This window comes from Natator depressus, chromosome 15 (assembly GCF_965152275.1).
Source record: "Natator depressus isolate rNatDep1 chromosome 15, rNatDep2.hap1, whole genome shotgun sequence".
NCBI classification, from domain to species: Eukaryota; Metazoa; Chordata; order Testudines; family Cheloniidae; genus Natator; species Natator depressus.
In genome coordinates this window covers 8512414-8536824 of record NC_134248.1, presented here as the reverse complement: position 1 = coordinate 8536824, position 24411 = coordinate 8512414, and the positions used below count along the sequence as shown (strand labels likewise).

The window sequence follows — 24411 nt, the reverse complement described above, 5'->3', positions numbered from 1 at the left end:
TAGTCACACCCCACTCCCAGAGTCTCTGTGCAGGCACCCGCAAAGACTCAAAGCAACCAGATACTGTACCTTTTTCTATGGTTCAGAATTAACCAGATACATACTGGATGACACTCTTAATGCCTTGAATCAGGGTGGGACACCAGTAGCAATTCTGTATTTATCTCCAAAAACATAAACATCGACAATATAACATACCTGGGGCAGCTCCATATGCCAATCAAGTACACTGATGTTGTTTGGAACAATGCTGTTAAGATACATAATTATTCCTCCAGCAGGGAAGAGGTTAACTAGCCACTAGTTAAAAAGGGATACTGTGAAGGTAAACATTATGGGTGAAATCTTGGCTCTCCTGAAGTCAATAGGAGCTTTGCCACTGACTTCAATGGGACCAGTATTTCTCTCTCTCTCTCTCTCTCTCTCTCTCTATATATATATAACCCTTGCCCATTAGTTAGTGAAAGTTAGTGAAAATATTTGATTGTATTAAAAATGAAAGTTTTTAAAGTCTAGTTTACTTTACATTGCTTACTTTTTGTATTTGATAATGATACAAATCCTGAATTTGTACAGCACCTTTCATGCTAATCAATCCCAAAGTGCTTTACACATTTTTTACTGACTGGGGGCAAGCCTCACCTCATGTCAGAAGGTCCATGCAACATCCTATTAACCACTCAGCTCCCAAAACCTCTGTTCCAGTGCTCAGCCCACACACCAGACTATATGCTAGGTAGGATCATGGGAAGTGTGAGGTGACAAAACTAGAGGTTGGCCAAGAACATGAAAATAATTTAACAGTGCAGAAGAGACAGGCCATGTATTTCTAAAAGAAAAGTTACTCTCCTGTCAGAATTTAACCAGGAGACCAGATTTAAGCTGCTCTTGTGAAAAGTGTTATGATCATTAAGTATTCCATAAGTGGTCAGGATCTTTTGCTTCACATTTCACTTCACAGACATTTCCCTCAACTTCACAGAAAAATGAGACTGGTTAGTTTCACTTTTGTTTCTGATTAATTTCATTTCCCCATTCTTATGCACTAGCCCAAGAAAAATTTAACATTGAAAACCATCACCACAATAAACCTGTGTTCACTGAAGATATAAAAAAAGATTAAAAATAGAGGAGGCATACCTTTATCTAACCATGTACAAAGGGATAAACCCTGGTTTAAAGAAGGTCTCAGGGACCATCCAAAATCTTCATAAAATTTGGGATTGTGCTAACCAGGAGTTTCAGTCTACTGAAGCACCTAAGCTCCAAGGAGTTGCAGATAAGTTCTTAAGGAGTTCCACAAGAACATCTCAAGAACATAGCTGTAGAGGACCTCCACTCCTGCAGAGTTCACTTCCAAATCTTCAGCACTTAGGATCCCCACAGGACAATAGCCTAAAGTTCTTCTATGGAGTTTAGAACTTCCACAAAAGTAGAGCCTCAGTCAGTAAAATCTTGATGGACATAACTCTGGCTTATCTGAAATTTGGTTATCAGGAGTTTGAGCTAGGCCGAATTTGAAAAATGTTTAACTGTATATATACAAAACTAAATGTTGGGCCTAAACTATGTTGACCATGTCTCTTTAATAAACAAACTGTAGGAACCATGGCGTAGGATTTGCAATAGTGGATTGGCCCACGGGGTCATCAGATCTGATATTCTGCACCGGGTTACGACAAATGGTTTCACTTTTCTATGAAACTTCAACTACCTCCCAATGCATCAGCAAGCTTTGCCATGTTATAGATAAAGAAGGAATATTTTCCGTTAACCCTGAAGCTTTTACCTTCTAAAAAGGTATGAGATACACCAAACAAATTAATCAGAATATTGCCTATTGGAGAGGAATGTGGAAGAAACATGAGAGGAAAGAAGACTTACCTTTCCGGAGGAAGGCTATCAGTGTTGCTGCTGTGCCGTCTCTGCATTTTCCTTAACACCTTGAAACACAGCACACTCAACATTAACGTTGCAGATCAGCAATCCCCAGCGGGACTAGTACCAAAGGCCCAGAGGGTCAGAGAGCTGTGACACCCATTCACCCAGTGACATGGTTAGCAAAAATCACCTGCTTCTCTGAACAGTGGTTCAGGAGTGTATCAGTTTTTTTGGCACACTAGCAAAAAACAACTCTTGAAAGGTTTTCCGCTGACATTCGGTAGCGCACAGAAACAGCTCTCCAGTCAGGGCAGGAAGGAGCCAGATCACATTCTATAGCACCAGTAACAAAGTTGAAAGTCACAGGGACTTTAGAATCCTACGATGAGATGACCTGAGAAGGGACTCCAGGACAACCGACAGTAACCCTAGATGTGACATACAAATTGGCTGTTTGCTGTTTAGGAATAAGATCTTTTCCTCCTCTTCTTCTGAAGGAGTTTTCAGGGCAATGTAAAGCACAACAGGAGAGGGGGGAAAAAAGTAATATTTTATGAAAAATGCAGTCAAATCAGGACAACACAGTTTTATTTTTTGCTACATAGTGCATCCCTGGTAAATCACATAATTCACACTAGCAAACTTTCCAGGCTTCCCTTAAATATGTGCATATATGAAAGATCAGATCTTCTTTTGGGCGCTGTCAAGTTATTTAATAAACCAGGGTCTGGAGTAGGAGAAGAATAAGCACAGAGATTATAATAACCTTAGACCCTTGGCTATAGTAGCCCTTTCACAGAATTGGGATGAGGTTTTATTTGTTTTTTATTCTCTTTCAGGGAGCAATTTGGAGTCCATGAAACTATTTTTCTTAAATAATCATTCTGCTTGTTGACTTAAATCACTTTGATTTAACTCAGTCCACCCTAGTAAAGACATACCTTTATTCTGGTGATATTTCCCAACTCTCCCTCAAATATCCTAAGCTTGTTTGACGTGTAGCCTATACTTCGTGGGAAGCTATAGAAGAAAAAAAAAGATTTAACTTCAAAATTTTTTCTGCTCATTTTGCCTTTGTTGCCATATTCCTCATCCCTCATTCTTTATTCCTAAGGCCACACATGGAAACAGAATAAACATTTCTTTGGCCAAGAAGCAAAAGGCCATGCAAACTGTATCAAATACAGACTTTATCCATTACATTAAAAAATCCTGGTCCTCCAACTTACAACACGTGAGCCGACGGATGCACATGTAGGGAAGTCAGTGGGGCTAGGTGCAGGCAAAGGAGTCCACCTGCATATTGTAAGATGCAGGAGCAGGGTCAAAATAAATATTTTACATAGAACCTTTCCTCCCAAAGCGTTTCACAAGATTATATATATACACACATAAAGATACACATATCCTCCCCCCCACATATACATCTCAACGCTGAAATGCAGCCAGCTCAAAGGTGGAGCTAAGTGACAAACCAATGAGGAGAGAAGGATATTTTGGCTAGAATACACAAGCAGATGCCTGTACTATTAAAGAGTACCAAAGGATTTTGATATCTACAAAACCCAGAGAGGACCTTGGTTTGTAAAGCCTGATCCTGAAGATTACAGTTTACTGTGTGTGTCTTTGTCCTATACCTCAGAAGGATGAAGGGCTGGATAAGAGTCAATAGCAAGAAGAGGATCTCAGCATTTCAAACAGCCATTCCACCTGACATTCTTTTACGGAATATTTTCATAATTAGAGAGAGAGAGAGTTGGGAAAACCACAAATTGCATACTAATATGGCTGAAACTACATTATACGGAGAGTACACAGATGGGCTGACGGACTCATGAGCTTCAAGAAAGTAATTCCATTCAGAAGCTTTGGTGACTCTCTAAACCACAAGGACTGTTCTGATTACAAACATCTTCTTTGTAACTCATGGCAGCCCTTTGGTTATATACATTTTTGAATCCAAGGTCGTGTTTTAGGGTTCAGAATATATTATAAAAGATACCCCGCCCCCTCCCCTGCAAATAAAATTGAAGCTGCAATCATGGTGACAGTACTTAGCATTTTAACAATAATTTACTTTTTCTCCCCCCCCCGATGCTGTGTAAATGTTAACCCATACTCACAACACCCCTGCAAGCTACATACACAATATTACCCCCCTTTTACAAATGGAGTGAGACAGAGAGTGGTTAAGTGACTTGCCCAAGGCCTCAGTCTGATCCGTGCAAGCAGATTCCTGTGCCTATGCACAGCCACAGGGTTCCACGTTATAGCAGAGATCTGCCCATGCAGGTCTGATCGCAGGATGAGAACAGAAGTCAGTGTGAGAACTCAGGAGTTCCTGACCCCTCTCCCAGCCCTGAGCTCAGTCTGTTGGGGCATGACTAGCTTGTGCTATAGGGTGACTATCCATCAATTTGTCTTTGCAAATGTTTTCCCCTACCAAAGCCAAGCATGGTCCTTTGCAGAGGGACGTCCTTTTAGGCCTCAGCCATAGTGGGGGCAGTAAAGAGAACCGCAAAGGGTTAGGAACCAAGACTAACTCGGGATCCAATAGGACAGCTGATCTTTGGCCTTGTACCCAGTACTACAAACCAAAGGCCAGACACCATTGGGGTAGATGCCATCTCAAAAGATACCTAACTTAAACACTGAATGATTGAGTTGTGTCTGGATCTGGCAGTTCCACATCCTGTTGTGACATATGGTAATTTTGCACCTGCTGTGCCATATGCACACTAGCATTTATACCAGGAAAAAACAAATCAGGCTACATACTTCTTGCTAACAGAGGACTTTGGATAGTCAAAGATTGCACAGTATTCCAATGTTCACATCACAGGCAAAGAGTACCATACTAATTAGAGTACCATACTAATTAGGTATAAGAACAGAATGCTCTAACGGGTCATATTTGCAAAATAAATTGTTTTTATTTTTATTATTTGTATTTCAGTACTAACTAGAAGCCCCAGTCAAGGACTAAGGCACCATTGTGCTAGGTGCTGTACAAACACAGAATAAAAGCAGACATGCAAACCTTCTTGTCTGTTTATTATGCACACACACAACAGGGCAGGCCTGTCCCTATGCCTCACAATACGCTGCAATTTGAAGCTAACCTAAGAAGGGTAAGGCTGCAGGGTGTTTGATCTGATGACCGACTATTTTCTCTGGCTGCGCTCAGGCTTCCCCAGCTATTACGAGATTTGACAAATGAAACTTGCGATGAAGGCGGTGGCTAAACAATTGCGGGGTTGGGTAGGGAAGGAGAGGAATCTCCCCCTTCTTTGAACGCAGCAGCACAATAAACACGGATACCACAGAGTCACCTTCCCACCCTTTTAAAATGCAGGATTTCACTCTCGAAAAACACACCACGCTAGACAGGAGGAGGACAGACAGCACCGAGCCCCTTCACCTACCCTCACAATCCAGCAATCACAAGCTCCATCGCCCAAACCCTGCCAAGCCAACGGGGAGAAACAAAGCCACCCACGTGACTGGTGACTTCCGATCCCCCCCCCCGCTTCCAGGAGGGACACAAAGTAACTTCCTCCCTCCCTCTTCTCCCGCGGCCTATCAGGCTGGGGCAACGGGCGCCGCGGGTCCTGCGCCGGAGCGGGATCGGGATCGGGATCGGGAGCGCGTTGCGGGTGGGTTTCGGTGCCTTTGGTGCAGGTGACAGGAGCAGGGAGGGGGCGGGTTAGCGGCGCAGTAGCTTCAGATTCGGCGCTTCGGAATCAGCGACTCGGTTTGGGGTTTTTTTTGGTTGATCCTTTTCTGAGAAAGGAGGCGAGGGTATTCCCCCCCCCCCCCCCGTTGGATATGGGGGGAGGGACAGCTCGGTGGTTTGGGCATTGGCCTGCTAAACCCGGGATTGTGAGTTCAATCCTTGAGGGGGCCGTTTAGGGATCTGGGGCAAAAATTGAGGATTGGCCCTGCTTTGAGCAGGGGGTTGGACTGGATGACCTCCTCAGGTCCCTTCCTACCCTGAGAGTCTATGATTCTATGTAGACAGGCCCAGGAAGCTCCTGGGGTCCCCGTACGCCACCCTTGTTTTAGGAGCATTCCCTGGGGGGAATGGGGCTCGCCAGGGAGGAGCGGGCTGGACCGAGACTCGAGGGCAAGCTGGCTTGGCGAAGGTTTTTGTTAGATTGCCTCTATTTCAGGCTAAATCTGTGCGTAAAGATAGTTAGATGGATCTGGCTGCCCCTGAGACTTCCCTTTGCTTTTTAAGGTTACAGAACCCTCCTGAAGTGTGTTCCCCCCTAAACAGCTCGGTTTAAACATTTGCTGACGCAGGGAAAGGTGCGGCTTTTCTCTCTGTGTTTAGTCTGAAACTCCTGGTGAGGATTTTAACCTATAGCTTTTATGTTCAAAGGGTTTTTTTGGTTTTGTTTTTTTTTAGTGTTCTTCCAGCTCCTCCAGAGACTTCTCCGGCTGATTCAGTGTGCAGCTGATTGATGCACTCCTGGAAACATTAGTTTACCTCTAGGGGTTCTTTTCATTCCCTGCCTAATGGAGCAAGTGCAGTGGCTGAAGGATAAATGAGAAAAATCCAGGGAGAATCAGAACCTGATGCAGGTAGTGCAACAGGGGGAAAAACCCAACAGAGCAGTGTCACTAAAGGTGTATGTGGGAATGGTGCACTTTCTGTCAATGGTGTGGCGCAGGCTGCTGAGGAAGCGTTGGGTCCTGGGTATTGTATTTGGACTCTCCCTCATCTATTTCCTTACCAGTACTTTCAAACAGGTCAGTATTGCTTTTCTTCTTTGTCTTTTCCCCCCTCACTGCCCCATTTCTCTGTAAGTCAAGGCCCAGCCCTACAAAAACACTTAATGTCAAATGTGGTGCTTATTACTGCTGGAAGTACTCCCATTGTATGACTACACATATGAAATAAGTACTGCACCTGGTGATGGCTGCAGGTTTGGGCCCCTTGTCTGTAAGCTCCTTGAGATAGAGAACATCCCCCCACCCTGTGCTAAGCAAGGGTAAGTTTACCCTGTGTAAACTTGCAGCACATTGTAAGAGATTTTAAAAATGATTTCTCTTGCAGGTTGTAAATTATTTGTGGTGTTTAGCAGAGTGACCTAAAAATAATATGCTGAAATACTAAGATTTTTTTTTTAAAACTTGTGTTAATGATGGATCTCAAAATCTTATCATAGGTTCCTTTTGTTCCACCAGCATCTTCAGTAAGATTTAAGGGGTGCTGTTAGTAAGTTAGGAGCCTGAACCTGAAACTTTGTGTCAAGTGAACGTTTTACATCAGTAATACCTTATAGCAACGTGTTCGTGGGATCTAAAGGGCAACAGGAAAGTTTTATGGGATCAAAGTATTCTCTTGTAATGTATGTTGTGAAATGCCATTCCAAGCAGGATAACAGCATTGTGCATAACGGCCAAAAAGTGAAACTAACTGCTCCAAGCAAAGGCCCTAATTCTACATTAGGAGCCATGCAGGCATAAGGGCCTGCATTTGTAAATCTGGTTGAAGGATTGGGACCTCAGTGAGCTGCCGAAAGAGAGCAGATATCATAAATGGTGAAAACTAATGGGAGCTGAATACTTAACTCCCTTAGGTGACCATGAAAATCTCTACATGTGTAAATTCATTATTTTCTTAAATGAACTAACCTTCTTTTAGTAAAGGTCAGGACATTTTCCCCCCCTGTAAATGAGCTTTGTTAAAAATATCCCTGAAATTAGGTCTTTGTTTAAAGAAAAATATAGATTCCTGCTGGTGAGACTTGCTCTAGAATTGTTACAATCTTAGGATAAGTCCAACATGAGGCCTAAATTTCTTGACGCCTGTTGTACTTTCTTAAGCAGCACCCACATAAAACCCTATTCTTTTGGTCTGCAGAGCTGCTTTAAAGGTGCATGTGTAAGATGGGTTTCCAAAGGCAATCTTGAAATGTTTTGAGTATCTGTCCATCCTCAAATGGACCTCGCCTGGCTGGTCTTGAACTGCCTCTATCATATATCACAACATCTTTATTTGAGGTGAGGTAGAAAAAGCAGCTTTGTATGTCTGACCTGTCTGGAGCATTAGTAGATCTTGCAAGGGAGTGTGTTTTAGTGACTAGAACATGGGGGCCAGGTGTCCGGATTCTTGGTTTCTGCCCTGGCTGCCCCACTGACTCCCTGTATGACTTTGAGTAAATCAGTTAAGCTAAGCCAAATTTTTACAAGTGGTCAGTGATTTTGGGTGCCGAGCATCTGCAGGACCTGATTTTCAGAGGTGCCGAGAAACTGCAGCTCTTTTTGACCTAAACTGGAGTCCTAGAAGGGCTGCACCAATGAAAATTAGACCCTAGGTGTTTCAAGTTACCCAAAGTTAGTAAAAGGAAAAGAGTTCTTGTGGCATCTTAGAGAGTAACAAATTTATTTGAGCATAAGCTTTCGTGAGCTACAGCTCACTTCATCGGATGCTTCTGGGAAAATGTAGGCTTTCAGTGCTATATGCCTCAGTTTCTCCCATCTTTAAACTGGGAACAACAATATTTAATAAACCTCTCCAAAAGTGGGTAGCAAGGCTTACTTCAAAGTGAACATTGACCAAGTACTTTGGGATCCTTGGATGAAAGGTACTACAGAAGTACACATTTTATTGTTCTTAGTGTCCCTGCTTTGTAAAGATGGCTGATGGGGGATGGAAAGGAGAGAGCATTCTTTGTGTTACTAGGAAGAGGGTGAAACAATTTGTAATGTATGTTACTTAGAGAAGGGAATGCTACCTTTATGGCCTGAAATAATGTCTGAGGTACATTGTGTTAAATAGTTCTGCACTTAATATCTACAGCCCCCTTAATTTTTATGATGGTGGTTTAATGTTACACGCAATATGTGGTAAACCACTGTTTTTGACTGTCGGTGTGATATCTCATACTATGTTAGTTTCTTGCAGTTTCCTTCTGTCTTGGGAATTGCAACAATTAGAGCAGGGGTCTCAAACTCAAATGACCATGAGGGCCACATGAGGACTAGTACATTGGCCCGAGGGCCGCACCACTGACCAACCCCCCGCTGCCCTGGCCCCGCCTCCCCACCCCTTCTGTGAGGCCCCACCCCTGCCCTGCCTCTTCCCACCCCTTCCCTGCCCCCAGCGCACACTGGGCCAGAGCCGCTCTAGGTAAATGCTGGAGGGGGCGCGGGGGTCTCGGGGAGCTGGCAGGCAGCAGAAAATAACGCCATAGGCCGCATGCGGGCCATGTGTTTGAGACCCCTAAATTAGAGTTTAGCTGAGGGAATGGAGCGCAGAGTTGAGTAAGAGAAGGGAACTGTGTGTTAACTTGCATTGCTGTGGTTTGTTGCAGGAAGAGAGGACAGTACGCGATCGGAATCTTCTCCAGGTACAGGAACATGAGCCCATCATGTGGAAGGTGCAGTTCAGCCTGGGAAATAGCAGTCAGCTGAGTAACCAGTGCAGAAATTCTGTCCAGGGGAAGCTATTCATTACGGATGAGCTGGGTAAGGCCACTGATAAGAGCCTTTCCTGCAAACCATAATGCTCAGCACTGTGTGTACCCTCTGATCTTTGCTGGGACCCTCAAGTAGCAATTCCCTCCACTCTCATGCATTCACACTAGAGTAAATTCTTCTGTTGTAGAAATGTTGACTCAGATTTAAGAATTTTATTAAGATGATGATAAAAAAGAAAACGGTACAGAGTTTAAGCATAGAAGTTTCTGGTTATCAGGGAATAACATACAGATTATCAAGGGGTGTGAAGTTCAGTTTAGGATCGGATGGCGTAAGGAATACATAATCTGTAATATCCCCAATTGGGGTTAAAAGGTTAACGGGTCAAAGTACGGACACTGAGATATGAGGGTATGTTGTTCGTATAATGGCTATGTTCAGCTTCCTTGCAATGGGACACCCCCTTGAATTGAAGCACGGGATGTTCAGTAATGGCTGTAGGTACTTCTGGGGTGAATGCAGCAACTATCTTAACAGCACGCCAGAGGTAGTTGCATACATTCTTGAACACCCTTCACTTCATCTGGAGACCACGTTCTATTATAGGGAAGTAGCATTTGAGACATTTCCCATAACAAAATAATTTACTCTAGTGGGAATGCACTAAAGTGGAGGGATTGCTACTTGAAATTTGAATTTAGCCAGGACAGTAAAAACTCCAGTCATTGCACTTTTATGTATTTTTAAAAACACCATGCTTGGAATTTTGGTTCAGTGTTGACTTGGGGAAGTGAGTAGAATGCTTTCTGCAGGATTCACCTTCTGTAGCACTTAAATGGACCCATCCAAATTCTGAAGCTGACCCCATCCCTCCTTAGCTTCTGAGATCTAACTGGTTCATAATGTGAGATGGCTTAAGTGTAAGCGACATTTCCACCCTAGTTCCTTTTCATGTTTTATTGCAACAAAACCCTAAGATCACCCATCCTTCTCAAATGGTCATTTTAAAGTTGTTTGAATGTATCTAACTGGTCTGCCCCTAATAGGAATGCAGAGGGCATATTTCATAACGGCATCCATTAGAGGTAAAATACATGCAGTTTTTCTTTTAAAGGTACACTACAAACATCATCTTTCTTTCTTTTGGCTTGTCTGAAAATGATTCACGACTTGCTCAAATGCTCAACTAACGTCATTGTTTTATTATTGCAAATCTGTTTTTAAGATACTTACAAGCGCAGTTCCCCTTTAAGTTCTCTGACTCACTCTTGAGTACACTGCCTTGTTAAGTTAATCAGCAAGCTCCCTCTGTCCCAAGCCCTGTCATGTCCCCCCTTGCTCTATGGAGATCGGGTAAGTGGGGTCAGGAGCAAGGGGGAGGGGGACACCCTGACATAAGCCCCCCTCTTCTTCTTCCCTCCTGCCCCCCTCTCCCCCCCCCCCAGCAAGCAGGAGACTCCAGAGAGCAGCTCCAAGGCAGAGGGCAGGAGCAGCACATGGCAGTGGGGGGAGGGACAGCTGAACTGCTGGCAATTGGTAGCCTGCTGGGCGGCTGCGGCTCAGGGAACTTAGGGGAGCGGGGAGCTGATAGGGGGGCTGCCAGCCCACCCTGGTTCTAAGCCCCCACCAGCTAGCTCCAACGGGCTGCTCTTCCTGCAAGCAGTGCACAAAGCGGACGGCTGCCAAACGAGGTTAAAAGGGAGCATTGCCCAACTTTAAATGAGCATGTTCCCTAAGTGATCAGCAATGTAACACAGCAATGTAACAACGAAACAACGTTAACCAGGACGACTTTAAGCGAGGAGTCTTGTACAAGCTTCCCCCACAGACAGCTTTGCAATGCACCTGGCTCTTGTTGTTCCAGCACTGGGCTTTTCTTGACGAGAGGTCGTCATCAATCATGCAAAAATTGTGTAGTAGCTTTTGTGATGTACACAAGTAGAGACTAAACTGAGATCTACTGCAGGGTTCTCAATATTTTTCTTTCAGAGGCCCCCCCAAAAGGCTATAAAAACTCCACAGCCCACCTGTTTTTTTTCTGCATATAAAACCCAGGGCCGGCGTTAGGGGGCAGCAAGCAGGGCAATTGACCGGGGCCCCATGCCACAGGGGCCCCTGCAAAGCTACTTTGCTCAGCCTTCAGTTTTAGCCCTGGGTGGTGGGACCCAGGGCCCCGGGCTTCCGCCCCATGCAGTGGGGCTTCAGCTTTGTGCCCTGGGCCCCAGCGAGTCTAATGCTAGCCCTGATTGGCGGACCCCCTGAAACCAGCTCGTGGCCCCCAGGGGACCCCAGACTCCCGGTTGAGAACCACTGGTCTACTAAACTCGCTGTCACTTGTGAGTCAAGCTAGGATTTGAATGCCAGTCCCCAAAGTTCCTAGTTTACACATTCCCTAAAACATTGAGGCGATGCTACTTCTTCAGAGAGGTTCATAATGGACCTACTCAGTTAAGCCTCCTCCTAAGTGACAAGTCTGTTTCGTACGCAGGGTATATCTAGACTGTAATCATGGGGCATCGCTAAACAGTGTGTATCTGGGACAGGGTTCTTTTTCAGATTGAGAGGGGCAGTGATCTATCTGGAGAAGTATTGGGTGAAATTACTGTAACCCCTCCCCCCCCCCCAAAAAAAAAAAGAAAAGAAAAGAAAAAAGCACTACGGCAAATTAGGAAGAGTGTAAGTTTTGGTCCTTAGAATATATTTTAGTCCAATATATTTATCTACAAAGTATTATTATAGTACAGACTGGCCATAAGATTCATTATTTCCAAATAGCATCTGCTGGGCCACCTGGTCATATCAGTCATTGGTGTACAGCAGCATTCCTCAAACTTGGGTGTTCTCAAATGATAGGGTCCTAATCTTGTACATGTGCTCCTTATGAGAGCCCCGTTATGTTCCATGCCCCTGCTCCAGTGGGAGGCGCAGCAGAGTGGATTCTATAAGTTACTCCTTTTTCCTCTGTTTTTCAGGCTACGTCTGTGAAAGGAAGGACGTGTTGGTGAACGGCTGTTGTAACGTCAATGTGCCTAGCACAAAGCTCTATAGTTGTGAAAGCTGCCTGCCCAACGGTTGTTGCAGCGTGTACGAGTACTGCGTTTCCTGCTGCCTGCAGCCCAACAAGGTGCGTGGAGCGCCTCTTTGCTTATCCTGTTCAGACGGCCGGCCACGTGTGTGCGCTCATGGTGAGGGGACCTGGACACGGGGGAAAGCCTGCTAGGACCATGTCAGAAATTGTCTCACAATAACCGCTCGAGCTCTGTGGAGGATGGAAAGTCCATTTTGCGAGGGATTTTGAGATTTCTTCATTCCAGTTAAGAAAGAGAGGCAGTAAATTTCAAAATTCTCCATGAAAGAAAATTTTTGAAAAATCCATTTGTCGCCATCCTCCCTCTGAGTCCGGGTGCCCTCTCTTGGCAGCATCCATCAGTCAGTGTGTCCTTCGGCTGTTCTTCCTTATAGCCACACAATCACCCAGATATCATTTCAGGTCTCCAACAAGGACATTTCAGGTCTCCTGCAGTCAGCTGGTAGCCCTGGCCTCCTGGCAGGGTGGGCACAGCACAGTCTCGGGCTCTGACCCTCTGGGTGTGGGCAAAGCACTTCAGCAGTCTGTGGCCCGCTGCCTCCTGGCTGGGGCAAGTAGCAATAGGCTAGAGCTCTGGCCTGCTCAGCATGGGCAGAGCAATTAACGGTTTATAGCTCCCAGCCTCCTCGATGGAGCAAACAGCAACAATTATCTATGTTGCTGGCCTTCTGGCCTAAAGGTTAGTGCACTTGCACACAGGGCTGGGGGTAGGGGATCCGGGCCCACTCTGCTCCACCAGGTCTCAGCTCAGGGCCCTAGCAGTGGCAGGCAATCCCGCCACTGGGTTGGCAGGGAAACATGTGGTTGCTGCCTCACATCCCGGCAGCACAACCAGACCAAAATCTTCTTTCCCTGGGCTACTTCCTAGCAGTTCCTGCTGTCGCTACTCCATCACTGCTGGGACCTGGCTCTCAATCTCACAGTCAGGCAGCCCTTCCTCTGGTCTCTCCCCAGGGTCTTCCATCTCCTGGGGCAGTGGTTTGCCTTTTCTCCCTGCTGCCTGTCGCAGGCTCCGCTGAGGGCTCAGCTCCCTGGGAGGGACGTCTGCCTCCTTTCCTGGTGTAGCCACAACTGAGCCGCAAAGAGGGCGGGGTGGGGCGAGGTTGGTGGTGCCCACCAGGGGGCGGTAACCCTCCTTGTATGAGAGGGAGGCCACTCTGCATCATTATTTTGGGTTAAATCAGTACATTTCCTTTTGACAAGATTGAAATGTTTCAGTGCACCTTTTTTATGTAATACAAAATAAAAAAAAATTCAAAACAAAAAGTTATTTCCAAACAGAAAAAAATCAGTGTTTCGTTCCAACTGTTTTGGATGTTTTGATGTCCTTGGAACTCTGTTCCTGGTTTTTCTCCAAAATGAAATTTTGGCAAACTGGCATCATTTTTGTTAAGTATTCTGATTTTGACAGAACCGTTTTCCAGAGAATGCAAAAATGTCAAAGTTTTTTCCAACCCGCTGTAATAACAATGTCTTATGCTTGTATTACACCTCTTATTCCAGAGGATCCTATCATAACTTTCCACTGCCTGTAAACTTCTTTTTGGACGCTTAATAATAACCAAGTGTCAGGTCTGTAGGATGCCAACAGATGTCACCCTAAGACTGCAAGCTTATACCAGTTGACTATCCTGACATTCAGATACCTCCCCTAGAGAGGTGCAGATTGGATCAGATGTGCAACAAAACTGGCATCAGACTTTCAGGGGGAAGGACTGCTCCTTTGCCACTCCTCCAGGTAGTGCTTAACCCAAGATGCTGGTGGCGGAAGCACTAGAGTGAAACAGAGAAGACTGCTGCTGCCAGCATGTCGGGTTAAGCACTACGTGCCTGCTGCTTGGCGTTGGTTTTGGGGCAGCACTGTGTATGTGAACAGCAGAGGCATGATTCTTCACAGCTGAATGAGCTTGGGGAGGTTGATACCTGGTAGCAGGGAATGTTGGCTTGGACAAACACAAACCCCTCTCCCTGTAGTGTCTGAGTGCCATGTAAACATTGATGAAGCTTCTCATGAAGTACAGAAGGGAAGTATTATCCCCATTTTACTGATGAGACATCAGGGAAAACCGAGGCACAAAGATTAAGGGACTTTGAATCAGGAAATGAGCCCAGATTTCCTTCTTGCATCACAGAGCTGCGGCCATAAGAATATCTTTCTTCATGACTCAAAGCTCTCATTTTCAACTATCTTTCCTGGTCCTTGAGTATTGGCATTGCAGCACTTCCCTACATTCCATTAAGCAGGCACAATCCAAAGCTACTTTGAATATTATTATTAAAAAATGGAGCACTGAGAAAGCATGGCTAATAAACCTTTCAAAAGACAATGTGAGAAGAAAAGTTTGGTGAAATTGTTCTGCTGTAACCTTAATTGTCAAACTCTCAGTGTATGCTAACAAAGAAATCCACTTTTCTCCATTCCCCTTCCGTAACTAACTTACATAGGTGCTTATTATTTCTGCCTCTCTCAGCAACTTCTCCTGGAGCGTTTCCTGAACCGGGCAGCTATCGCTTTCCAGAACCTCTTCACGGCTGTGGAAGATCACTTTGAGTTGTGCTTGGCCAAGTGCAGGACTTCATCACAGGTCAGATGCTGCAGCATGTGAAGTGGAGGAGGGAAGGGAGGTGCCAAAAATATCTGAGAAGGTGGTGTTGATGCTCTAAACATATGGGTTTGTCTTTACTACCGGGAGATCAATGCTGCTGCAATCGATGCAGCAGGGGTCAATTTAGCGGGTCTAGTGAAGTCCCACCAAATCGATGGCAGAGCACTCTCCGGTCGACCCTGGTACTCCACCTCTCCGAGAAGAATAAGGGAACTCGACTGGAGAGTGTCTCCCATCGACGCAGAGCAGTGAAGGCACCACTGTAAGTCGACCTAAGCTACATCGACTCCAGCTACGTTATTCACATAGCTGGAGTAGCGTAACTTAGGTTGACTTACCCCAGTAGTGAAGAGAAGCCCTGTATTTCTTATATGTGCACATGTGAGTGCATGTGAGCCAACACTTGTACACGCTGAGGTTGTCCTTGGGAGCCAGTCTTGGGAGATAGGTGAGTAGCTTTCTCACTAAACTAGGGGCATAATGCACTGCTAGAGCAGTACAGAAATGGACACTGACTTGTTCTTAGCACTAGAGACTTGCTGTAAAGGGACTACTAGACTGAAATGCGGCCAACCAAGTACATTAGTCTGCCTGTTTCCCCAGCAGCTTTAGTAATCCTCTATTGTACTGTAAAGGAAACAATACATCTGGGTAATCACACTGTAAGTCTGCTGACTGTAGAAATTTTAAGTGATGTTAAAAATACACAAACCAATGCTAGGTACTTATAATTAAAACCACCACCATTTCAAGCCTGTTTGGTTAGCAGAAGTCTTGTTTTAAGCAAACACCGTACCTGTTGGAAGATGGTGGTGAGGTGATACCCCCACCTTCTTATGGTGTACTTAAGCAGGAGCTCCTATTACAAAGTAGAGATGATGCCTGAACCATAAATGAGGGATGATAGATCCAAATGTCTCTAGGTCTTTGGGGAGGGGAGATCCAGTGTCTTGACTCTAGGTTCCTCTGCTATACACTTCTATATCTCAAGCACTGACTTGTTTTGTTTGTTTGTTTTTGAATAGAGTTTGATTAGAATGTGTGCACAGGAACTCGAGCAGTCTGACTCCAGCCTGCTTGGGTATTTACTCTAAAGGAGCTTCTGGCTACAGTTCAGCGACCGTGTGTTGTAATGTTGCAAGTAAATTTTTTTTTTTTAAGCTGTGCTCCCTAGATACTATGATGGTGTGTCTGTGAAACAGCCATTGCCATATAAACACCACTGCCGCCTTCCCTTTGTGGGAGAGGAATGAGGTATTTTACACTGGAGAGCTGCTTTTTAATAGCACATGTTGTTCCTAAGGGCTTTTCCCTCTCTTTCCAACAGAGCGTGCAGCACGAAAACACCTACAGAGACCCCATTGCAAAGTACTGCTATGGCGAGTATCCCCCTGAGCTCCTGCCTATTTGAAAGCTGCAAAATCTGAACTAACATGGGGAAAACAAACTGAGGACTGGCGTCTGGAACAGCAAGACAAGAGCTTCAACTCTCATCTTGAGATTTCCAAAGACAAACAGAGTGATTTGCAATCTCAGCTTGGGACTTATTTCTGTGGGAAAACCTCTCCTATTAAGAGGGAAGAACAGGACAGACCCGCCATGGATGGGTGGGGGGGAATCCTTTGAATGGTTAATCTAACTGAAGGGCTACCATTTAGGATACACGCAATGGATTTAGTCTATAGATCAGCCTAGAAAAGGGCATAAAACAGCCTTTCATCTATACATAGAAGTTAAATTATATCTCCAAAGAACATGGACTTTAGACCGACTGCTGTAGATATGAAGAGGGATTTTTTGTGCTTAAAAGGTAAAGAATGCCTATAGAGCTTATCTCCTGGAGGACTTTTCAGCATCCATGATGCAGACTTTATATGTAACTATGAATTATTTATTGGGTTTATATGGAATAGTTGAAAGTATTGATGTTTCTTGTAGCCATTGGCTGACTCCTTCCAATCCGTAGATTATCCTGGAGAAAGGTCATCCTTCATCTTGACCAAAATAACTCATCTCTCCCTTCTGTCAGGGGTTGTGTTTTTTTTTTTTTTTTTTTTTTTTTTTTTACTAGAGCCCACCATCATAGTATTTGTGTGCCTCCCAGTTTAAACTGGCAGAGCAAAGTGCCCTCTGGAATTCATGGAGCCTTCAGTTCCCATAACATGAGAGAGAAGGGAGAGCTCTGCAAGGGCTGGGGCTTTTTTGTGAGTGGACACATATGCCATCTTAGCTAGGAAACCTTAACTAAAGAAAGTCTCGCAGGGTAACCTGTAAGTCCTCCAACTCTTGATTATTCAGATCTCCTTGCCTGAAGTACTGAGGCTTCTGCTGCTGGTGCTGCACATCAGCGTCGCTCCAAAATGCTTCGCTCCTGGTTGTGCAGGGGCAGAAAGCAGAAGAACTGAGGTGGTTTGGGATCCTGATTGTAGTGAGATCCTGATGTAGTAAGTAATTAGACTAAAATGTCACGTGGCTCTAGCCCTCCTCCAAAGTTAGATTAGCAGCCAGTTTTGCAGTATTTCTATTAACAGCTTATTAATGACGTTCCAGCATGGGATTCTGACCTGCTGCTGGGAGGACTCTCTAGGTTGAGATTTCAATCTAATTAGCGTGCTAATTGAACACAATGTTGATTTCCCCCTGCAGTTTCCAATCTCTCTTGTAGGCTGCAGTTTAAATCTTCCCTTCTGATGTCTCTGCGATGCCAGTCTGAAAGAAGGGAGTTGGGAGAAATGTTTTTCCCATGCTTCTAAATGCAGAGAGAATTTATGTTTCCTGAAAGTCAGACTCCCTAGCACTGAGTCAAACTAGGCAGTTCTGATGTATACAGCACCTCACTCCTGTTCTCTTCCGCTCTCGGCTCTACCATATCTGTGCACTTTGTGTATTGCCATGGTTCGGACTTTGTGCTCATGTATATTAATACCTCTTATTCCTCCCTTGGGATAAATCAATTTACCCAATTAAGAAATTAGAATAATGTGGCCGGTATTTTAGGACATCCCGTTGTTAAAATATTCTTTATCCCATTGCAGGGTGTTCTGGTGTACTTATAGTTAAACTGCATGTGGCATAAGCGAGAATTAAAAAGTTACCAGCCATCTCTGATACGTGAAATTGTGAAAACTCACTTGCATTTTTTTCCTCATCCTTTCCCAAAAGTTTTCAAATGAGAGAAGGTCTTGGAAAATAAAATGTCCCTGGCCAGCACGTCCTATGGAAAGTCTTAAAAACTTGTATCTCATGGAGCTGTGACAGCAGAATTTTATCTGGTCACAATCCTTTCTCCCATTTGCTGCCCTCCTATGGCAACTTGCTGGAAGAAACATCATGGTGCATAAAGTTGTATGTCTGTGCTTTTGGGTGGGCTTGGAGAAGCATGGTAGTGAGGCATGGCAGCTGCCTACTGATGGGCAGATACAGCTGTGCCGATAAACCTTTACTGGCAGAACCCCCAGTGGAGATGCAGCTTATACAGGCAAAAGGACTGTCTTGCCAGTAAAACTGCATCTATTCCTAAAACTTAAGTTGACCGAGCTACGTTACTCAGAGGTGTGAAAAATTCACACCCCGAGAGATGTATTTAAGCCAACCTAACCCTCATGGTAGACACAGCTAGGATGACAGAAGCATTCTTCCATTGAGCTAACTACTGCCTTTTGGGGTGGGGGGTGGATTTACTACAGTGATGGAACAATTCCTTCTGTCACTATAGCAAGGGTCTGCCCTGTAGCTGTGCTGGTAGCATCTGTTGTGTGTACAGAGCCTCAGGCTTTCGCCTACATAGCTGTGTGGGTTGGGAGTGTGAAAAAATCACACCCCTAACCATCATAGCTATGCCAGCAAACAAATGTAGACCAGGACTTTGAGAAACAATGGAGCATGAAGTCTAAGGAGATAGCCAATGTGATCATCTTAATGTCAAAGAGGGTGTCTGGTGCTTTGTCCCTGCACCATCCCACCACCCCCAACCTGTCTTTTCAGAGAGGACAGTCAGATTTGTCTAAGGCCTTGTCAATGCTGAGCTGTATTTTAACACTTCTTACAAGTGCACAACCACGCCAGTACAGCTCTAGTACAGTGTGGCACCACCAGGCCTTGGCACTTCTTCCTTCCGTGTCTTCCTACTTAGACTGAGTTTTTAGGTTAAACAATGTGGTCATAAAATACCCTAATGCTTTGTCTACACTAGACCCCCTGTCACTGATGTCACTGGTAGAATGGCGGTGGTAGGAAATTGTAAGAAAAGCTCAGCCTATACAACCATAGGAGAATCTCTTGGACGCTGTCTAGACTCGTGAAATAGGTGGAGTTTAGAAACGTGTTAGGGGACCATTGTCAATTCTGGGAGTACCGTGTCCAGCTCATGCATCTGTAACGGTGTCTAAATCCTGTCTATGCTAGGGGCCAAAGGGTATGTAAAAAGTCAGCTAATGTGTTTTAAAACCTCACTTGTTTTCCTAGTCTTTGTGTGCCCTTGTACTATGGGGTAGATGGAGCAAAACAATAAATCCAGATAAAGCAATAGGGTGAGACATGACAGTGAAGGTAAATATATTCTAATCAAGGAAAGCAGGTGTGGGCAAACAGGAAACCATTTTTTTCTTTCCGTTCCATAAAGAGAAATAACATGGTTTCTCTTAATGGTCTGAAAAAGGCAAAGTGTGAGAGCTAGCCTATAGAAACTTATTCTCCGTTGAGAAATCTGAGGTAGCTGAGTGCCAACAGAAGATTCCTGCAGTGGGATATAGTAATACATGCCAGAAACTTATCCTTCCTCCATTCGAAGTATCAACTTATTACCATGTGACTAAATTTTATATGTTGGTTATGAAAGTGACAGCCGCATTATATGACATCTAGTGATTCTACCTGTCCAAGCAATCAGCTAAGCAGAGTTAAGATTCCTGGAAAACTTGTCCTGTGCTTAGAAGAGCTTGTGCACGATTCCTTTCCTGCAAATCCTCAGCTAGTGATGACTTGGAAAAGGGTAGTGTAAAAACTGTGCAGGGACCAGGGCTGAAGGGAAGCATGGGACCTCTTTTTTTTCTGAGCTTAATAGAGTGAAACGGTGAATGGGCAAATGCAGAGTCTGGCTTGGGACCTCACTGAACATTGGATGACCATGGCTTTAGCATTCTCGCCTCTCAGTCTCGCGGAGTCTCTTAGGTATTTTGACTATATTACAGTGAAAATTTATCACTCCACTTCCCTTATTGATAAGTTTTTAGGCTCTGGACCCTTGCAGTAGTTAATGTGTGGTCATAGGATTAAAGAATTGAAAAGCTTTGACTATAAAGCACTAGATACAGCAACTGCTAATATCCTTTTACTTCTGACAACCTTCTACCCTCTCTTTGCCTTCCCTCTTCTTTTTGCTGACTGAGTTTTTTACGTAATTAGCCCATGGATTTGTTTTGTGGTGGGCTAATTGTTTTGCTCCTTCAGTTCCAGTCTAATCATGCCAATTTCCTTTATCAAATTTGCATGCAGGATTGATACTTTTTCTCAATCTTGGCAAATTGTGGGGAGGAGAATCCCTTCTCCTCTAATGAGTAACCTCCAAGGGGTTAACAAGTTCAGTAAATTGTGGGAGTCTTAAAAAAGGGCCCTGTGCATTCCCATTATATCAGTGGGAAACTACTGTAGGCGGCGAAAAAGAAAAAAACAACAACCCACAGCCTCATCTGCTGGAGACGAAGGGAAAGCAGAAGGCAAAATGGTGTTGGTTTCTGTCTCATTACTAAGGACTCCCAACCACACGCTTCTGGCTCTTAGCAACCTGCGCTCTATATATTGTGCTTTCTAACACTGCACTGGTCTGACTCACTTGGCAGCTAGTGTAGTTTTTAAACCACAGCTTCAGCTAGGTTGGAAATATGAATTTTTTTCAAGGATGATTAAAATGGCTTTAGAATGAAGGACACTTGCGGTAGCTTGGATATCTCTTATCTATGGTGCAAACTGTAATATGAAGGTTGCAGAGGGGAGAGGAGTGGGAAATGTGGCACACTTTCTCCCTGGCTGTTGAAAGCCTGCTGTTTGAAAAGGAAGACGAGATAGCAAGCACTACGTGGTTTGAGAAAGCAGAATTTCTTGTGTACGGGGAAGACCACACATTACTGTTACAGATGGGACTGAGCAGCAGAAAGGAGATCCAAAGTATGTGATGCACAGAGCTGAGATTGCGGATAGCTAATTGTAGAGACAGATCATATCTGATCTTCTGCCAGTTTTGTGGGAGTTTCAGATTGGGCCCAGCTCTCCTCACATACAATAAATATTTTCTACCACAAGGTGCAGTCCGTATGACCAGCAGATAGAGCACTGAAGTGAGAGCCAAGGGACCTGGGTTTTATTTCCAGCCTTGTCACTGATCTGCTGTGTGACCCTGGGTAAGTCACTTCATCTCTCTGTTTCCCCTCCCCATTTTGTGTCCCTTGTCTATTTAGATTGTAAATTCTTTCGGGCAAGGACTCCATGTATGTACAGTGCCTAGTACTATTGGCCTTCATCTCAGATGGGGCTCGTGGTCTTATTTTAATACAATTATACCTAGCTCTTGTGTAGATTTATAAGTAGAAAGTGCAACAGTCTGATAAGAGGGTGATAAGGGAGGGTATAACTTCCTGGAAGACTGTCTGGGTAGCCCAAACTGTTCTGCAAATACACAGTCCTGATCCAAACACGGCATGAAAAATGAAGCTTCCAACTGTGTAGACTGCCACTCTGTATGGAGATTGGAGAATTACATCCTATTTCAAATGTATTAATGTGTCCAAATCACATTTTCAGGGCCCCCTTTGTAGTAATTTACATGGCTCTGTCATCCCAGCAAGTAAACTCATTCATACTTGGATGGACAGTTCATAGTTTGCATAATATATAAACCTGAAATCCCCATATCTTTTAAAAAGTCCATGACAGTTATGAGTAATCCATTCACCACACCTCTTACTTTCTTCACCCCCTCTTTACTTTGATCAGTTTTTGTTGAGATCAACTGCCAGGAAGGCAGGCTGAGGCGAACACCAATGTAACACCATTGATCAGCCAGCAGAGGTTACTATAAGACTTACGTAGCATTCTCCCATTCAGGATGAGTCTGGCATGTGTCCCTTTGAGCTACTGAGACAAAACTTCACTTGGCAAAAAACAGAAACGCTTTCTGAGTGCAGGGGACAAAAGGTGATCCATGTTCCTCAAGGAAATGTGCAATTCCTCCTGTATTGCCAACTCTTGTTCTTCAACAGTACTGCAGTCAAAGGGCAAACAAACCCACAAAAACCCCAAAAAGTTAAGGCTGCTTGGGTTTTTAACATTTCACCCTCATGCTTAGGTGTTGTCATACAGAGTGTGTCATCTAGATAAGTCACTGGTTTGAGGCAGCCTAATTCACAACCACTGTAATAAAGAGAAGTACCTGACCCTGGGAGAAACAAAAGAGATGGTATCGCACTACACAGCAAACTGCCAACAGCTCAGCAATGACAAATGTACCCCTCCGATCAAGCCCCAAACAGACAATGAGTAACTTTCCGAGGCGATCTTACTTACTTCTGACGGATGACTGCCAGTATAACTGTCTCTTGGAGCTTGTCATGCCCACAAAGTCTCCTTGACTTGACCTGTGTGCACCCTGCAGCATGGAAATAGCAAGGACTGAGTTTGCAGTACCGAGCCGGTCTGTTGATTTGCTTTTGCAGAGCAACTGAAAGTCCCGTGCGGATTCGGTGCAGCGAACGCTGGTCAGAACTGTCTGGTTGGGCAGGGCTGGAGGAGTCGTCACAGGAACGCAGCTCCAGGAGTAAAGCTGAGAGCGGACACGCTCAAATTCCAGTGAGATGTACCAGCAAGAGTCCCGCCCCCAGCTCCTGTTCTGACCAATGATGGTCAAGCGTTGGTGGCAGCCTTCTGGCGTTTTTCTTGCCCCTCTCCCCCCACACTGTCACTGTGGGTGGGCTGCTGAGACCTGCTTCCCCTCTCCGGGAGCCTCATCGAGAAGGGGGCAGCCAGCCTCAGGGAGCGGGAGAACCGCTGAGAAAATTCTCTCCTGCCCTAGTGCAAAGACAAATGGCGGGGAGGGGACAACCCCTCAGCTGCCCCTTTTCACACAACCGAGTGGGGTAGCAAGGGAGAGTGGAGACGTACTCAGCGCTCCCCAGCCCTGGACCCCGGGACAAAGGCAACTACAGGAGAAGGGTGACATCCTGGTATCTGAGAAAAGCAGCTGCTAGGAGGGGATGGGAGAGCAAAGCTCCCCTTCTTCCCCCCAGCCATCACCTGCCTCAGGACAGTGGGTGAGTTCTGAGCGTCCTTTTGGTTTTCAAGTCCCCTCCACCCACTTGTGTATCCATATACTCAAGGAGGGTTCAGAGATGCAGCCCCCTTCCACGTCATGGTTGCCTGAGGCCTTGTCCACACACACACACACACACACACACACACACACACACACACACACACACACACACACACACACACACACACACACACACACACACACACACACACACACACACACACACACACACACACACACACAGTTTAGTTAAATTGGCGCAAACCCCGGCAGGGACGCTCTTATTCTGCTCTAGGAGGGCTTATTTAAAGTCCGTTTAAACTTGCTTCTAGTGGAGTTTAAGCTAAACCCCCATAAGCTCTGTTTTAACCGAAACAAGCAGGCACACAGAGGGCCTTGTGCATCCGTGTAATTAAAGCGGTTTAAAATCACGCCTTTAAAAAGGTGCAACTCTGGGCCTAGGCAAGCCCTGTGAGGTCCTCTCCCATTCCAGAACACTGGAGTGCTGTGCGTCTGCTCCAGCTCTTTCCATTCCTTTATTTCCTTCATTACCTGACACCCACCATCACCATTTCCACTGTCTCCTTTCTGGATTCTTTGCCTTTCCTTCAGGCCCTATACCTCTCCCTACCCCTACCTATCAGGTATTTCCTCTACTGTTAGAGGATTGAAACAGGAGAGGGGGCTCTGACTGCACGAGGGGAGCTCTGTTCTTCCAAGATAGGGGAAGGATGGAGGGCTCCCTTCTGCTTTAGAGATGGGGAGCTGGGCTGCACCTTCTTTCTCTTTGCTTTAAGCTCCTCCCGCCTTTGCTCTTAGATCTGGTGTCACAGGCAGTACACGCCAGCACTGAAAGCACAGTGGTTTTGAACTGGCTTCCTCCACCCACCTATGCTTTGAGGGTGGGATGCAAAAGCGTCATGTTGTCATATCTACAGAACCTGTCAGCACCCAGACAGTCCGTGGTATTTTCAGGCACACAATGGCTCAGCCACCAGTGCTCTGAGGTAGGATGGGATGCAGAATGTGGATCTTAGTATTTGTACTTCTGTCGACCCTGGGAGCCCCTCAGCCCTGTAAAAAGAACAGGAGGACTTGTGGCA

At 45.1% G+C, this 24411-nt stretch overlaps 2 protein-coding genes across 6 annotated transcripts in view; one reads left to right on the top strand and one right to left on the bottom strand.

The window, feature by feature from the left end:
• The window catches only part of RNFT2 (ring finger protein, transmembrane 2), a 37886-nt gene extending 32500 nt beyond the window's left edge, over positions 1 to 5386 (bottom strand). The window contains exons 1-3 of one of the 4 annotated variants that reach the window (XM_074973071.1): positions 5307 to 5386; positions 2823 to 2901; positions 1885 to 2372 (exon numbers count right to left, since the gene is read on the bottom strand). In XM_074973071.1, the coding sequence (XP_074829172.1) occupies positions 1885 to 1967 (83 nt within the window). In that variant the 5' untranslated portion in view covers positions 1968 to 2372; positions 2823 to 2901; positions 5307 to 5386. The remainder of the gene's footprint in view (positions 1 to 1884; positions 2373 to 2822; positions 2902 to 5306) is intronic. The other 3 variants (XM_074973073.1, XM_074973072.1, XM_074973074.1) reach the window with 3 other exon arrangements.
• A 23-nt stretch (positions 5387 to 5409) lies between these two features.
• On the top strand, positions 5410 to 21401 carry SPRING1 (SREBF pathway regulator in golgi 1). Of its 2 annotated transcripts, none has more exons than XM_074973075.1 (6): positions 5410 to 5537; positions 6293 to 6636; positions 9207 to 9360; positions 12285 to 12436; positions 14872 to 14985; positions 16334 to 21401. In XM_074973075.1, the coding sequence occupies exons 2-6, from the start codon at positions 6463 to 6465 to the stop codon at positions 16415 to 16417; spliced, it is 678 nt and encodes a 225-aa protein (XP_074829176.1). In that variant the 5' UTR covers positions 5410 to 5537; positions 6293 to 6462; the 3' UTR covers positions 16418 to 21401. The 2 variants fall into 2 exon arrangements, with proteins under 2 accessions (XP_074829176.1, XP_074829177.1); XM_074973076.1 differs by having other exon boundaries at positions 12285 to 12497.
• The last annotated feature ends 3010 nt before the right edge of the window (positions 21402 to 24411 follow it).

What these genes read in the sequence shown, in the direction of transcription:
- SPRING1 (XM_074973075.1), top strand. Translation starts at nt 6,463, where the DNA reads ATGCAGGTAGTGCAACAGGGGGAAAAACCCAACAGAGCAGTGTCACTA. An exon ending in TTACCAGTACTTTCAAACAG is followed by an intron (nt 6,637 to 9,206) that starts GTCAGTATTGCT and finishes GGTTTGTTGCAG; the next exon opens with GAAGAGAGGACAGTACGCGA. An exon ending in ATTCATTACGGATGAGCTGG is followed by an intron (nt 9,361 to 12,284) that starts GTAAGGCCACTG and finishes TCTGTTTTTCAG; the next exon opens with GCTACGTCTGTGAAAGGAAG.